This window comes from Zonotrichia leucophrys, chromosome 27 (assembly GCF_028769735.1).
Source record: "Zonotrichia leucophrys gambelii isolate GWCS_2022_RI chromosome 27, RI_Zleu_2.0, whole genome shotgun sequence".
NCBI classification, from domain to species: Eukaryota; Metazoa; Chordata; class Aves; order Passeriformes; family Passerellidae; genus Zonotrichia; species Zonotrichia leucophrys.
The window spans coordinates 3854960-3871287 of NC_088196.1; the positions used below are offsets into that span (position 1 = coordinate 3854960).

A 16328-nucleotide genomic window follows, 5' to 3' on the forward strand; every position below is an offset into this window, starting at 1 on the left:
CCCCACAGCCCCGCTGTGCCCCCCAACCCAGCTGCAAGGGGTCTGGCAGGGCCCCCCCAACACAACCCCAATGGTTGGGGGGCAGTTTGGGGTATGGGGGGAGCCCAGCCCGGCCCCCCTGTGCCTATGGGGGGGGGGACGTGTCTGGTGTTGGGATTTTCTGCTTTTAAACGACCCGTAAAAAGATTTTTTTTTTAATTACAAAAATTATATATTTTATATATATTTATATATATATATATATATATATATTAGCTTAGGTGGGCCCGGCCTGCCTTGCCGGCCCCCCCCCGGCCCGCACCCCCCCCTCGGCCTCCGCCTGAGGTAAGAAAAAATTCACAAACCTAAATTTGGGGGGGGGGGGGGTTTTAAAAAGGTGATAAAACCATTCCCGGGTGCCCCCTCACAGCTGTGCCCCCCCCAACCCTCCTTTAAGCCCCCTGTGGGATTCCCCCTGCCGGCCCCCGCCTCAGCCCGGCCCCCCCGGCAGCATTGGGGGGCAGTTGGGGGGTGCAGCCCCCCCAAAGTGCTGCTGCCGGGGAGGGGGGGGCAGTAGTGCAGTGGGGGGGCACCCAAAGCCCCCCCAGCCGGCGCCTCCGGGGCCTTTGCAACTCCTGACGGACACGACAAAACCCACGAGGACAAGGGGGAAAAAACAACAACAACAAAAAAAAAAAAAAAGGACAACGGAAAATTGGGGGGGGTTTGGGGGGGAGGGAGCAGCCCCCCCACCCCAGTGTCCTGCAGCGCCCACCATCCGCGGCGCTTGGCACAAAAATCGTCTCCTCTCAGCCCAAAAAAAAAGACAAGAGAACCCCCCCCAAAACCCCAATTCTGGCCCCAAATTTGGGGATAAGCGGGGGGGGGACACAGGGGGGTCACCCCAGCCGGGGCAGACCCAGCGGGCTGGGGTGGGGGGGGTCCACCAGCCCTGCACCCCGATGGGCTGGGGTCCCCCTCGCCACTGCTGTGCCCCCCCTGTGCCCCCACCTTGCTGTGGGGGGGTCCTGGCCCTCACCCCACTATAGGGGATGGGGGTCCCAGCCCCTGCCCTGCTATGGGAGAGGGTCCTGGCCCCCACCCCAGCCCCCCAAATTGCTGCCCGGCCAAAAGTGCATATGGCCACGGCCCCCCAGCCGGGGCAGCCTCTCCCTGTGCAGCCCAGAGCCCCCTCCTCTCCTCCCTGCTCTTCCTCCTCCTCCTCCTCCTCCTCCTTCCAAAGTGCAGTTAGTTTAATATTTTAGCCTCTCAGGGAGGGAAATAAATGCTTAAAAAATAATAATCTACGAAGAGAAGGACAATAAAGGGAACGCTCGACCGTCGGGGCCCTTCCCTGTGCAAACAAACAAAATTCGTCAAGTCCTGGGGCGGGGGGTGGGAGGGTGGGGGGTGGCTGTTGGGGGGCACAGCAGGACCCCCACCCTGGGCACAGCATCCCCTTGTCCTTACAGGGGGACACGAGAAAGATTTGGGGGGCAGGGGGCCAGAGCGGGGTTTGGGGGGGCACAGGGTGGGGGTGGTGTCGTCCCTACACCTCCTGGTCCTCGAAGACCTCGAGGAAGAGGGGGGGGAAGAGCTCGGTGGGACACTCCACCTTCATGTGCAGGAAGCGGCTGGCGTGGCAGGCGCCGATCATCCGCAGATCCGTCACCTTCATCAGCAGCTTGGGCCAGAAGTGGGGAATGTTGTGTTTGCGGTAGTTGATGTAGTGCTCAAAGGCCAGCAGGTAGGTCTCCTGGCACTTCTCGATCTTCTCCACGCAGATCAGCCCCGTCCGGTCTGCAGGAAGCCAAGGAATCGTCAGGGGGTGGTGGAATCACGCAATGGTTTGGGTGGATGGCAGGGAAACCTCCCAATGTCCACCTTCCACCCTGTCCCAGGGTGCTCCAAGCCCCATCCAGCCTGGCCTTGGACACTTCCCTTTGTCAGGTCCTCACAGAGAGGAATTTTTCCCCAATACACCACCACAATCTCCCCTTTTTAGTTTAAACCTCTCCCTGCTGTCCTGGCATTCCCTGCCCATGGAGGAGCCCCTCTCCCAGTCCCTCTCATAGGGCTGAGTGTCCCCAAACACCCCCTGGCTGTTGGGGTGCCCACCCCACAGACCCACCCCAGCCTGGCAGGGATGCCCAGGGGACCAAGAGGCTCAGCCTGTGCTCCTGGGTGCCCTCTACATCCTCCTGGAGCTCTGGGAATTGGGGTGCCCACCCCAAATCCAGGGGGCATGATTTCTACCCAATGCACCCTGAAGGTGTTGGGGGGCTCTGGCATTGGGGTGCCCATCCAACACACCCCAGGACAGTGAGGATTTTGGGCATTGGGGTGCCCACCTAATGCACCCCCAAATGGGGGGGTAGGCCCCCTGGACATTGGGGGGTGCCCACCCAACACACCCCAGGACAGTGAGGACTTTGGGCATTGGGGTGCCCACCTAATGCACCCCCAAATGATGGGGGTTGTAGGCAAAGAGGTGCCAACACAACAATCCCCATGGGCACCCTCTGGGCATGGCAGTGCCCACCCAATGCACCTCTAAATGCTGGGTGTGGCTCATGGCATTTGGTTGGTGCCCCAACCTCAACACAAACACCAGAAACACCTGCAGCTTGGGCATGGGGTGCCCACTCAATGCTCCTCTAAATGTTGGGGGTTGTAGGCAAAGAGGTGCCAACACAAAAATCCCCATGGGCACCCTCTGGGCATGGCAGTGCCCACCCAATGCACCTCTAAATGCTGGGGGTTGTCGGCAAAGAGGTGCCAACACAACAATCCCAATGCACAGCCTCTGGGCATGGGGGTGCCCACCCAATTCCCCCCAAACCTGCAGGGGATCTCTGGCATTGGGGTGCCCACCCAACCCCTCCTCAGGACAGCGAGAACTCTGAGCATTGGGGTGCCCACCCAACAAACCCTCTGACTCCCTGGGCACCGGGGCACCCATCACCCCATTACCTGAGGACATGAGCAGCACAGCCTGGAGCAGGGCCACCTCGGTGTCGTCCAGGTTGAAGGCAGAGAGGGACTTGCCCAGGTCGAAGATGGCATCGGAGACGACGCCGAGGCCGCCGTTCTTGAGCTGCTCCCGTTTCACCGCCATCTCCCCGCTCAGCGTCAGCGTCTCGCTCTCGGGGTCGTAGCGCACGGCCGCCCGCAGCGACATGATCTCCATGCAGCACCCCTTCAGCAGGATGATCTGGTCCTCACAAGGCAGCTGGGGGCAGTTTTGGGGGGGTTTGGTGTGATTTAGACACTGGGCAGAGCACCCCACGCCTCCCAAAGTCCCCAGCCTGCGTTACCTCTGAAAACATGGGCAGTTTTTTGGCAAAGTCGACCACGCGGGTGATGGCCGGGGTGATGATTTTTGTAAACTCGCTGAACGCCTCCAGGTCGACTTTGTCCCCGTCAGGCATGGAGGCCATTGGGGACTGGCCGATGTCCTCAGGCTGTGGGGGACACGGTGGTGTTGGGGGGTGTCACGTCACCATGTGTCCCCTGGGACCACCGTGGTGGCACTGTGGGTGTGGTGTGACCATGTCCCACCCCAGGACCCCACAGCACTGGGGGCATTGAGGGGTGTGGTGTGACTGTGTCCCCCATGGTGGACATTGGGTTTGGGCATGCAGTCTGACTGTGTCACCCTCTGGGACACCCATGGTGGCACTGGGGGTGTGGGGTGACCATGGTGTGACCAACCTGTGGCCCCCACAGTGGTGTTAGGGGGTGCAGAGTGACTCTTTCCCCTCTGTGACCCCCACAGTGGACAGTGGCACATGGGGGTGCAGTGTGACCGTGTTCCCCCTCTGGGACCCCCATGGTGGGCAGTGGTGTTGGGGGTGCAGTGTGACCCTGCTCCCCCTCCCTGGGACCCCTGTGAGGCCATGATGTGACCCTGTCCCCCCTCTGGGGCCCCCATGTCACCGGGAACAGCCGTGGCAGGGCCGGTGCAGCAGCCAGGAGAGGGAGCTGCATGACAGGGACAGTGACAGGGCCAGCGGCAGGGCCAGCCCAGGGCCACCCGCGGGCACAGCTGTCCCCTTCGGTCACTGCTCACCCCTGAACCCTTTGGGGGTGACCAGCTCAAGGACGCCGAGCAATGTCCCAACCCCCCTCGAGTGCCCAAGGACACGGTGACATCCCAAACCTGGCACTGCCACCACGTGTGTGCCGAGCGCCCGAGGTGGTGACAGAGCCCCTCCACTGCATCCCCTCACCAGGAATTTCCGCTTCTGCTTCCAGTGGCTGCCCTGGGCATTGGTGCTGCGGTGGGCTTCTGTCACAACGTGGATCAGCTCCCACTCCTCGGCGCTGGGGTTGGGGCGGTGCTGCAGGGATTTGATCATCTCCTCCTTCCGCCGCCGCTCCCGGTTCTCCTCGATCAGCTTCCTCTTGGCTACCCGCTTGGAGTCATCCAGCACCACTGCCGGGACCCCCAGAATCAGCGGGGATCCCCCAAGTCGTGCACCCCACAGCTGCACCCACAGTGACCCCCAGCATCAGCGGGGATCCCCTCACAATGCAGCCACAGCTGCACCCACAGTGACCCCCCCAGCCTCCTCCTGCTGCTCTGGGCATCCCAACTCACCCCATAGCACCACGACCCCAACCCACCTCCCCAAAGCCCCCCACTATCATCTGGGACCCCCCCATTCATACATCCCACCCCACTACTCCATCTGAAATCCCAGCTTGCTCCTGCAGTTGATCTGGGTACCCCAATGTGCCCCACAATGCCAGGACCCCACCCCACAGTGACCCCCCAGCCTCCTCCTGCTGCTCCAGGCATCCCAACTCACCCCATAGCACCATGACCCCAATCCACCTCCCCAAAGCCCCCCACTATCATCTGGGACCCCCACAATCAGCAAGGACGCCCCATTCGTGCATCCCACCCCACTGCTGCATCTGAAATCACAGATTGCTCCTGCAGCTGATCTGAGTACCCCAAAATGCCAGGACCCCAACCTGCCCTGAGGTTCTGCAGCTGATCTGGGCACCCCAAAGTGGCAGGACCCCAACCTGCCCTGGGGTCCTGCAGCTGATCTGGGTACCCCAAAGTGCTGGAACCCCAACTTGCCCTGGGGTTCTGCAGCTGATCTGGGCACCCCAAAGTGCTGGAACCCCAACCTGCCCTGGGGTCCTGCAGCTCAACTGGGTACCCCAATGTGCCCCACAGTGCCAGGACCCCAACCTGCCCCACCAGCTGAGCCCCCCCAGTGCCCCCCAACTCACAGTCCATGGCCATGCCCACGGAGATGCACTTCTTGAAGCGGCACAGCTGGCACTGGTTGCGGGTGATCTTGTCGATGACGCAGCACCCATCGTATTTGCAGGAGTAGGTGGGGTGCAAGTTCTTCTGGATGGTCCGACGGAAAAATCCCTGGGGAGGACGAAAGGGGGGGACACAGTGAGCCCTGCTGAGCCCCCCCTGAGCCCCCCAAACCCCCCCTGCCCCAGCTCACCTTGCAGCCCTCGCAGGTGATGCAGCGGTAGTGGTAGCCGGTGGCCTTGTCCCCGCACACCACGCACTGTTCATCTTTGTCCAGGTAACTAGGGATGTACCCTGGGGGGACCCCCGAGTCAGGGACCCCCAGGGCACCCCGGGGCAGGGCACCCCACAGTAGGGACTCATGGGGTGCTCCATGACAGAGACCCCCAGGGCACCCCATGATGGAAATTCCAATGTCAGGGACCCCCAGAGCACCCCAAGTCAGTGGCCCCTGGAGTGCTCCACGACAGGGGAACCCCTGGAGCACCCTGTACCAGTGACCCTCTGCACACCCCAAATCAGAGTCCCCCAGGAGCCCTAAATCAGGGATCCTTTGCACACCCCACATCAGAGACCCCTGGCACAAGCAGCATCACCCCCCATGCCAGGGATGCCCAGAACACCCTCCCCTCTCCGTGCCTCAGTTTCCCCTCTGTCAGCACCCAGCGCTGTCTGCCCTGCCACTGCCTCCACCCCGGCACGGGAAGGGTTAACTCTGGGGTGTGTGAGTGGGGGGTGCCCGAGCCCCCCGCACCAATAAAGCCCCCATTATCCCATTAACCAGCAGCAGGGGGGGTCCCTGTCCCCCCTGGCACACAAAGACACACTGTCCCCGCTGCTGTCCGGGGAGCAGAGCCCCCCCAGCCTCCCCACCGCCAACCGCTCGGGGAAACTGAGGCACGGATCATCAGCAGGTCCTCAGCACCCTCCTGTCCCCCCCTCGAGTTTTGGGGGGGCTGGAAGTGGGAAACCCCGAGGGGTGGGGGATATGGGGAGGGGGCTGAACGCCTGGGTGCCCCCCACAATTCGAGGGGTGTCCGGGATTGCTGCACCCCACAAACGCAGGCGTGGGGACCCCTGTGGCGCTCCGCAGGTGCTGCATGTGGGGGTCCGCGGGTGTTCCCCCCATTCAGGGAGCGGGGAAGGCGCAGGGGAGGGGCGGGAGCCGCACGCCCGGTTCCCCCCGGTTCCCCCCCGGCAGCTCCCGCCGGCGCCGGCCGCTCCCCGCCGGGGAATGGGGCAGGGCGGGGGGCAGCGCCCGCGGGGCCCCCCTTATCGCCCACCCCAGGGCGCTGCCGGCCCGATAGCGCCGCCCCGAGCTGAGGGGGACCCTGCAGGGATGTGGGGTGCAGGGAGGGACTTTGGGGTGCCCGGGACACAGGGGGTGTCCCTGCGAGCCTGGCAAGGACATGGGAGCTCCTGGGGTGCCCACAGGGGACACGGGGTGTCCGTGGGACTCCGGGGAACCCAGAGGTGTCCGTGGGACATTGGGGTGCCCGTGGGACTCCGGGGAACCCAGGGGTGTCCGTGGGGCATTGGGGTACCCACAGGGGACACGGGGTGTCCGTGGGACTCCGGGGAAACCTGGGGTGTCCGTGGGACATTGGGGTGCGCAGACACAGCAATCTTGGGGTGCCCACAGGGGACACGGGGTGTCCGTGGGACTCCGGGGAGCCCAGCCGAGACCTGGGGTGTCCATGGGACATTGGGGCGCCCATTGGGGACAAGGGGGGTCCGTGCGACTCCGGGGAGCCCAGGGGTGCCCGTGGGACATTGGGGCGCGCAGACACAGCAATCTTGGGGTGCCCATCGTGGACGAGGGGTGTGCATAGATTTTGGGGGACCCAGGTGATACATAGGGAGCCTGGCAAGAATTCGGGGCCCCCAGGGTGACCCATGAGGTGCCTGGATGAACCGGGGGTGCCCAGCAGGGTTCATGGGGTGCCCGGGTGAGCCGGGAGTGTCCAGCAGGGCTCATGGGGTGCCCAGCAGGGTTCATGGGGTGCCCGGGGGGGTTCAGCGGGAGCCGCGGGTGCACCCCCATACCTGACATGCTGCTCTTCACCAAACATTGGCTGCTCTTTCTTTTGCGCTTCCCATCCAGCCACCTGCGGGAGCGGGGGGGGGTCACAGGCTGGGACGGCGCCCACGGATTCCCGCTGCCCCCCCCCCAAAATTCCAACAGCGCCCCAAAATCCCCCTCGGCCCCCCTTCCCTGCAGGCCCGCCCGGGGGTCCCAACGCGGCGATGTCACGGGTGGGGTGCGGCTGGGGGGGTTGGAGAGGACCCTGGGGACCCCCCCCCACCCAGAACAGTCCCCCGAGACCGGGACCCCCCCCCGGGACACGGCACCGCCCCTGGGGGGGGAAAGGAGGGGAAGGGAAAGGGTGGCGGGCGGGGGAGGGGAAGGGTGGGTGGGGGTGGGGGAGGGGCGGGGGAAGGGCGGGGGGGAGGGGGGGGGGGGGGAGGGGCTCATTCACAGTCAAAGACAAAATGTCCTTTTGGCTGAGCGGGGAAGTGACGTCATCGGGGGCTCAGCCAATGGCGGGCGGCGGGGGTCCGCGCGCGCCCGGCCCCGCGGGGGGGGGAGGGGCACCTGCGGGGAGGGGGGGGCGACATGGGGACCCCGCACACCCCCCCCCCATCAGAGGGGGCTTTAGCCCAAGGTGACCCCGAAATAGGGAAGTGGGGGGGCTCGGGGCCCCCTCGGGGAGAGGCACGAATGAGCGGGACACGAGTGGGGAAACCTGGGCATGGACACACCTGGTGACACGTGGGGTGCAGGGGGACACCCAGGACACGTGGGGGTGATCCCCAGAACGGGAGGGACGGTTGGGGACATGTGGGGTACGGGGTGGGGCTGGGGTGCACAGGACATGGGGACACCCACGGAACGTGCGTGGGGACACACGGAGGGGATGGGGACACGAGGGACACCCAGGACACAGGGACACATAAATGACCGTGCAGGGGGACACAGCGGGCACGAGGACACAAGGGACACACCGGGCGGGACAATAAAAGGGACACGGTGGGCACAGGGACACACCGGGCACGACAGTACAGGGGACACAGTGGGCACAGGGGTGCAGCAGGTACAGGGACACTTGGGGACACACACGACATTCGGACACAGAGGGCGCAGGGACGCGCAGTGCCACGCCAAGCAGTGCCACACGTGTCCCCGCGCCGGGCTGGGCGCTCACCGGGTGTCCTCTGGCTCCGACAGCGGGTCCAGGGTGCTGGGCTTCTGTTCCATTCACCGCAATTCCATCAAGGAGCGCTCAGCACCGACCGGGGGGGGGCTCCGGCGCCACGCGGGGGCCACGGCGGGGTGGCCACGGCCGGGGGGGGGCCACGGCGGGGGGCTACGCCGCGCACCCCATGGTGCCCCTCAGTGCTCAGCACCGCGCAGCATCCCGGGCCGGACCCTGCGGGACACCGGAGTCAGCCCAAAGCGCCGGGAGAGGGGTGGGACCAGCCCCAGGGGACACAGAGGGGACCCCCAGGCAGGGGTGGGGTGGATGGGGCACCCCCGGGAGGTGTGGATGCTGATGGGGGTGGGTGTGAGCGTGCAAGGGTGTGTGGAGCGTGTAAGGGCGGTCAGGGCTGGGCAAGGGCATGAGGGACGTGTGAGAAGTCAAGGAGGGAGCGACGTGCAGGGTGTGACAGCAGCGGGGCTGGGCCAGAGGGCAGAGCGGGGTGAAACGCACACGGGGGGTTGAAATGCACGGGTGTGAGAAATGCACAGGTGTGCAAGGCTGTGGGAGCATTCAGGGAGGGGAAGAGTTTGTAGAGTTGGGGAAGAGCATGCAGAGATGTATGAGAATGTGCACAAGTGTGTGAGCGTGTGCATGGGTGTGCCACGCCATGGGAGAGCATGCAGGGCACATGTGAGAATGTGTATGGGTGTGCAAGGACATGTACAGGTGTGTGAGAGCATGCATGGGTGTGCAAGAACATGGACAGGAGTGTGAGAGCGTGCACGGGTGTGCAAGGACATGGACAGGAGTGTGAGAGCATGCACAGGTGTGCAGCGCACGCGTGAACGTGTGCATGGGTGTGCAACAACATGTACAGCTATGTGAGGCTGTGGCAGCATGGAAGGCGTGTGTGAGAGCGTGTGCAGGGCTGTGCAAGGCTCTGTGAGCGTGCACAGGCGTGGGTGGGTGTGCTTTTGCACACCCAGGGGTGCAAGGCTGTGTGAGAACGTGCCCAGGGCTGGGAGTGTGCAGCAAAGCACAAGCACGCACAGATGGGAGCTCCCCCCACCTTTGGGGCAGGGCTGGGGGTCCCCAATAGGAGGGGGGAGCGTTGGGGCAGGGGGTGCAGAGGGCAGCAATGTTCACTGCACAGCCGAACACCCCAAAATCCGGGGCTGGGGGTGAATTATGGGGCGATTTATGGGGCAGGCGGCCACTTACGGGATGGGGGGCGCCGGAGCTCCGGGCGATCCCTCCTCTGCGAGCTCTGCTGTGGCAAAGACACGATGGGTGGGGGGGTCAGGGCACGGGCAGCACCGGGGGGCACCCCCGGACCCCCCTCCCCAGTGACGGCAGCAGCACCGCCGGCTCTCGGTGCCCACATCCCACGGGTGCGATGGGGGGGCCCTGCTCACACCCCCCCTCCCTCCCCGTGACCCCCCGGTGACCCTCCCGGTGCGAGGGGCGCGGGGGGCCCGGAGCCCGCGGCGGGGGGGGGGCGCGGGGGGGCGGCGGCGGGCGCGGTGCCCAGCCCCGGGCTCCTCCGCTCCGCGCGGGGACAGCAGAAAGTAGGTCACGTTTGTCTTGGCCGCCACAGAAATTCCTCCGGCGGATTTAAAACGCGGCGGACGGGGCTGGGGGGCCCCCCCGACACCCCCACGCCGGCCCCCATTGCTGTCGCCCCCCTCTCCCAGATGAGGGCACCCCAACCAGCGGAGGGTGGGGGGTGAGGGATGCTGCACCCATGGGTGCACAGAGCACCCCGCGCCGCACATGGGGTTCGCATGAGGGGTCCCCCAGAATGAGGAGGGGGCGTCGCCTGCAGCAGCCTCTTCAGGGAAACTGAGGCACGCAGCGCACCCACCAGCCCGGGGTGCACTCCCCACCTCAGGGGGGGCTTATGAGGAATGGACGCCCCTCGCCCGCAGCCTCAGGCCGGGTTTGGGGCCGGCGGTACCTATAGAGCCGGGGGCTGCAGCAGCAAATGTTTGTTCCATATGGGAACGGCGCGCCGAGAACTTCCAAGTATAGGCACTGGCAGGGATCCAGAGCTGCGCGGCCCCCGCCGGGCACCGGCCCCCCCGCCGCCCCCCGCCCCTCTCCCCCGGGACCCGGCAGAGCCCCGACACGCTCGGGGCATGTGTGGGGCTCGGGGTGCAGCGACGTGGCGCTGGAACCGCTCTGCGGTGGAATATGGGCTGTCCCCAAAGCCGGCGTGCGCTGGGTGGGCTTGGCCGCCCCGCCTCAGTTTCCCCGCTGAGGTGGCCTGGTGGGTGCAGCCCCAAACGAGAGAGGTTTAGGGATAAACGGGGCGGCGTTTTAGGACGGGGTTCGCCACCCCAGCGAGACCCCAGCAGCCCCCTGACACCCTCGGCATCACCGGCACCCTGGGATCGCCCGGCGGAGCCTGCGGTGCCGCTCCAGGAACCGTCACTCGAGGAATCCCGGGCGCGCTGGGGCGGCCCAGACAGACAGACAGACACGGGAGGCGGCTCTTCTCGTCCTCCTCCTCCTCCTCTTCCTCCTCCTCCTCCTCCAGCGGGACACGTGTGATGAGCGCAGCCAGGTCTCAGCCCACCCTGCGCCGCCGGCACCCAAACCCGCGCGTCCCACCTGCAGCGCCAGGTGCTCTGGGTGGGTGCTGGGTGGGAGCGGGGTGGCAGCCGGCGGGAGCCCCCCCGGCGCCCCCCCAGCCCAGCCCCACGCCCAGGGGAGCGTTTCTGCTGAGTCGGGTGGTTGCAGGCGGCTGAAAACAACCCTGGGGCAAAGTCCGGGGCTGGGCCCGACGGCGGGAGCCACCTCGCCCCAGCGGGGGCACCCAGCACCCCGCTCCCCACGGACCCCACCCCGGGGACCCCCCCAGACAATGGGAGACCCCTCCACAAAGGCACTGACCGCCTCTGTGGGTGCCAGGGCTGCCCCACGGGGACATTGCCGTGTCCCTGCCCCCCAGCACAGATGGGCTCCGGGGGTCCCAGCGCCCCCCCAGCCCAGCTGCCAGCCGGGTCAGGGAGGTGAGGCCCTAAGCGCTTTAGCCACGGTGCCAATTAGCGTGATTAGCACGGGCTGGGGGCAGGGCAGCCCCGCGGCCGCCGGCCAGGGATCCCCGGCCATGCGGGCACCGGGGCAGTGTCACGGTGGGCACCAGGGCAGCGTCACCGCGGGCACTGCAGCGTCACGGTGGGCACCGGGGCACTGTCACACTGGGCACTGGGGCAGTGTCACGGTGGGCACCAGGGCAGCGTCACGGTGGGCACCAGGCTGGCACAGATCTGCCTGACAAACCCTGGCTGCACCGGCTGGCACGGCCGTGCCGTGGGAGTGTGGCCAGGCACGGGGCACCTGCCGTGCCACGGCTGGCGGCACCCGGCACGCGCCGATGCCCGTGTGTGAGGCCGTGCCAAGTGCCACACGCGTGTCTGCGGCTGCTGCTGTCACACACCTGTGCCAGTGCCCGGCACACCATCACAGCCAGTGCCATGCAGCGCTGCGGGCACGTGTGGCAGTGGGGACAGCGCGCCGTGCCGTGCTGTGTCAGGAGGCTGCAGGAATCCCAGGCATGCACAGCAGCTGGGCAACCCGAGCAAGGGGGATGCCACGGGCCTGACATCAGGGCAGCCCACCCAGTGCCATGGGGGCGCTGCATGGTGCCCCCTCCTCACAAAGGATGGCTGAGCCCGGGTTTGTGTCCTCCCTGTGGCTCAGGGCTCACTGAAGCCACCACTCGTAGCACAGCTGGTGGCTGCAGGGCTGGTGACCTGTCCCGACACTGACAGGGCACCCAACGTTGTGGCCTTGAGCCTCTGACAGGTCCTGCATCACCACAGAGGGGACCTGCACCACGACCCAGGCCTGGCCCTGCAGCCCCCACAAAGCCCCCAGGACTTCCAAACCTCTGCATCCAACCAAGGCCCCCAGGATTCCCAAAATTCTGCATCCAACCAAGGCCCCCAGGATTCCCAAAACGCTGCATCCAACCAAGCCCCCCAGGATTCCCAAAACGCTGCATCCAACCAAGGCCCCCAGGATTCCCAAAACGCTGCATCCAACCAAGGCCCCCAGGATTCCCAGGAACTCTGCATCCAACCAAGGCCACTCCAGCCACTCCTTCCTGCCGTGTGTGAGCATTCAGCTGTGCCTCCTCTTCCCCATCCCACAGGAGCTGCCTGGCAGAGAAAGAGCCACACTCCCCTATCCCCAGCAGCGTGTCCCCTGTGCCAGCACACAGGATGTGCCTCATCCCGCTGTCACAGCTTGTCCAGGCTGCAGAGGTCACCCAAGAGGGTGACCCCCGAGCACCTGGTGTGTGCTGAGTGTGCCCAGGCTCAGCTCTTTGGGGTGGCTGCGGGCCCCGAGCCCCGCGGGGTGCCCCTGGCCCCAGGAGGTGTGCCGGGACGCCGGGAGCTATTCTCAGCCCTTGGCACGGCATGGGACGTTTCTAAATCGGGGGCTCTGGTTCACGTGCACGGGGACGGGGGGGAGCTCCTGGGTCCCCTCCCCCTGGTGAAGGGGGGGAGGTGGCCGCCACGAGGTGCCCAGCGCGGGCACCCACGAGGGGACACAGGGACAGGCACCGTGACACGGCACCGAGACCGTGAACCCCTTGAGAAGGGGACACACGGGACAGTGGTCGCAGTGTTCCTGCAGCCACCCGACCCTGTCCGAGGGTCTGCATCGCGGGGGACACCCCGAACGGCACCGAGCCCGCCGCGCCCCCCGCCCGCACCCAGCCTGAGCGGGGCCCTGGCAGCGCAGCCCGCGCCCGCCTTCGCCTACACCGCGCCCCCCCTTCTTCTCCTCCTCCTCCTCCTCCTCTTCCCCCCCAGGCCGGAGGGGCACCCAGGCGTCCGGCCCCGCCCCCACGCCCCGGCGGCTGCGCGGGGTCCGGCGGGGCCGGGGGTCCGCGGGATGGGACCCCCGGGGCGGCCCCGCCGCTGCCTCGGTGTCCGCTGACCCGGGAACGCGCTGGCGGGGCGAGGAGCGGGGCCGGGGGATTGCGGGGGGAGGTCCCGCTTCCTGCAGCCGCCGCCCGTCAGGAGGGGTCGGGGGTGCGCCCGCAGCCCCCCCGTGCCCGCTCCGCAGGGTGCGGGACACCGGGGACACCGGGAGCGCACGGCCCGCGCTCCCCGCTCCGCGAACCCGAGCGCGGGGCGACCCCGCGAAGGTCACGGCCGCGGGAGGGAAAGGGGTGCCCGTGGAGCCCCCACGCCAGGATCCCGCTCCCGGGGCCCGCACCAGTGCGGGGGGCGCACGCCGCCGCACGGAGCTGCCCTGGGGAGGGGGGGACGCGCCTCGTCCCCACCCTGCGCCAAGACCCCCGGGCAGGGGAGCCCCCCCAAACCGGTTCCACCGGGGTTTGCCCGCGCCCCACGGCGGCCCCAGCCCCCTTAGCGCTGCAGCGGAGCCGCGGGGGTCCCCGGTGCCGTCGGAGGTCAGGCGGGGTGAGGCGCTGCCCGGCCTCCCGGTGCGGCTCCGGTGTCGGTGCCGGTGGCAGTCCCGGGCGGGGGGGTCACGGCTGAAGGTCGCGGTCCCGGGGTGACCTTGGCCGTGCCGCCCGCCCGCCCCTGCCTCAGTTTCCCCGCATCGCACAGTGGGGACGCACCAGAGTCCGGTTGGGACCGCATCCCTAACCCCGGCGGCGACACCGGACCGGGGCAGGATCCGCCCCCCCGGGGTTGGGGTGGGGGACACGCCGCGGGACCGCGGGGCGCCGTGCACAGGGGAGCCCCCGCCACGCCCCGCGCCCCGCTCAGGGCGAAGCCCGTGGTGCGGGACTCGAGCCCCCCCCCCCCACCCCGCCGCACCGGGGACGCCCCCCCCGCTGCCCCCGCCCTAACCGGGAGCGGCCGAACCGCCCCCCCCGCCCCCCCCGCGCTCCGCTCTCGGCGCAAAAAAAAATAATTAAAAAAACAATTTAAAATTTTCAAAATAAAAAAATCGCAGCATTCCTGCCGCCCTGCGGGGTGGGTGCGGGGGAGCGGACACAGCGGCCCCTAAAACCCTCACGGACACCCCACGGCGCCGTCACGGCCCGGCCGTCCACGGTTCCTCCCCCCCCCGCCGCGACAGGGCCACGGCCTGCCCACGGCCCGGCCCCGCGACCTGCCCACGGCGCGGCCCCGCGCCCAGCACCGCAGAGCCACGCCGCGGCCCGGACCCCGCCACGCCGCCACGCCACGGCCACGGGGGGGCCGCGGGGCCGGGGGGCCACGGCCGGGGGGGGGCTGCCCCCGTGGCGCGGCGTGGCGGGCGGGGGGCAGCGCCGTGCCCCGCATGCAGCAGCCGCGGGTGCGCTGGGGGTGGGGGGCGCGGTGCTCCCCCCTCCCCACCCGCCCCCCACGGGGGAACGCGGCCCCCCCGCCCCACGCCAAACGCCCGGATTTTCCAAGAGAAAAAAAAAAAATCTTTGCCCGTGTTTTTTCCTCGCGGTTCGCGGCCCCCGAGCCCTCCGCGGGTCCCGAGGTTCCCGAAGCGATCGCCGCCCGCCCCCCCATTCCACGCACCGAACTGCGCCCGTGCTCAGCCGGGGGGGCCCGGGGGGGGCGGCCGTAAACAACCGGGGGGCCGCGGGGCCGCTCGGGCCGGCGGGGCCGCTCGGGCCGTACCTGAGGTCGACGGCGGCGGGCGCGGAGCGGCGGTGCGGGGCGCGGAGCGGGGCTCGGAGCGGCGGTGCGGGGCGCGGAGCGGAGCGGGGCGCAGCGGCGGCGGCGGCGGCGGACGAACGGCGCTGGCTCCTCCCTCCCCCGGCCCCGCCGCCCGCCCGCTCCGCTCCGCCGCGGCCGCAGCCCCCTCCGCCGGCCGCAGCCGCTCCCTGCACCCGCCGCGCCCGGCCCCGCGTGGGGACCCACGGGGGTACCGGGGCTGGGTGACCCCGGGATGGCGGGGTGGGGACGGTGGCGGTGGCAGGGTGTGTGTGTGTGTGTGTGTGTGTGTGTGTGTGATGGGAGCCCTGGCCGTGCCCACGGGGATGTGGTGACGGCGACAACGAGGACGGGGGGTGGTGAGCGCAGGGTGGGGGGCTGTGGGCAGGGGGGGCGAGGGGAAGTGCCCAGGGGTTTGGGGATGGCACCCACGGGGAGCTGGGGACTGTGCCCACAGCGTCCCCGGGCTGGTGCCCGTGGCCACAGGAGTTTGGGACGGTGCTCGCGGGGATGTCGTGACAGTGACAACGGGGACGAGGGATGGCGACCACAGCGTGGCGGGCTGTGCCGGAGGGGGAGCGGACACGGTGCCCAGGGAGGCCCAGGGGATGCCCGTGGCAGGGTGGGGACGGCGCCCACAGGGACTGGGAACGGCACCCACGGGGATGCTGTGACAGCGACAACCTGGTGTCCACGAGGGCAGGGCACGGCTGGGGACGGTGCCCACGGCCATGCTGTGATAGTGGGGACTGGAGAGGCTGCCCACAGGATTTGGGGACAGCACCCAGGAAGGGCTGGCGCGGTGCCCTCGCTGGGTGGCGGTGGGGTGGAGATGATGCTCACGGAGATCTGGGACGGTCCCCACGGGGCTTGGTGACAGTGCCCACGAGGCAGGGGGCAGCTCCACAGCCCGCGGTGCCCAGCCCGGCCCGGGGAGGGGCACACACCAGGCACGGGGGTCCCAATCAGACCCACGCCACAGGATTCACTTCCACAGGACACCCGCACGTCGGGGGGCCCTGCCCCTGCGCCCCCCGGGGGATGTGGGGGAGAACGGGGGTCGGACCCCGCTGTGGGGCCGCATCCGGAGCCGCTGTGGGGCCGGGGATGGCGGCGTGCACCGGGAACGCGGGGGGATCACTGGGGAGGGCGCTGAGGGTCGCCCCCCGAAGCCCCCCGACCCGCCCGTGCCACCCCACCCCCGTTCCCAGCAGCCCC

At 68.1% G+C, this 16328-nt stretch overlaps 1 protein-coding gene across 2 annotated transcripts; it reads right to left on the reverse strand.

Moving 5' to 3' along the window:
* Positions 1-351: 351 nt before the first annotated feature.
* THRA (thyroid hormone receptor alpha) lies at positions 352-15210 on the reverse strand. 2 transcript variants are annotated; one of them, XM_064733432.1, is made up of 10 exons: positions 15075-15210; positions 9691-9736; positions 8473-8697; positions 7313-7374; positions 5460-5560; positions 5230-5377; positions 4212-4417; positions 3297-3443; positions 2953-3211; positions 352-1779 (listed from the first exon to the last, which is right to left on the reverse strand). In XM_064733432.1, the coding sequence occupies exons 3-10, from the start codon at positions 8523-8525 to the stop codon at positions 1529-1531; spliced, it is 1227 nt and encodes a 408-aa protein (XP_064589502.1). In that variant the 5' UTR covers positions 8526-8697; positions 9691-9736; positions 15075-15210; the 3' UTR covers positions 352-1528. The 2 variants fall into 2 exon arrangements, with proteins under 2 accessions (XP_064589502.1, XP_064589503.1); XM_064733433.1 differs by having other exon boundaries at positions 9691-9739; positions 15075-15179.
* Between the last annotated feature and the right edge of the window lie 1118 nt (positions 15211-16328).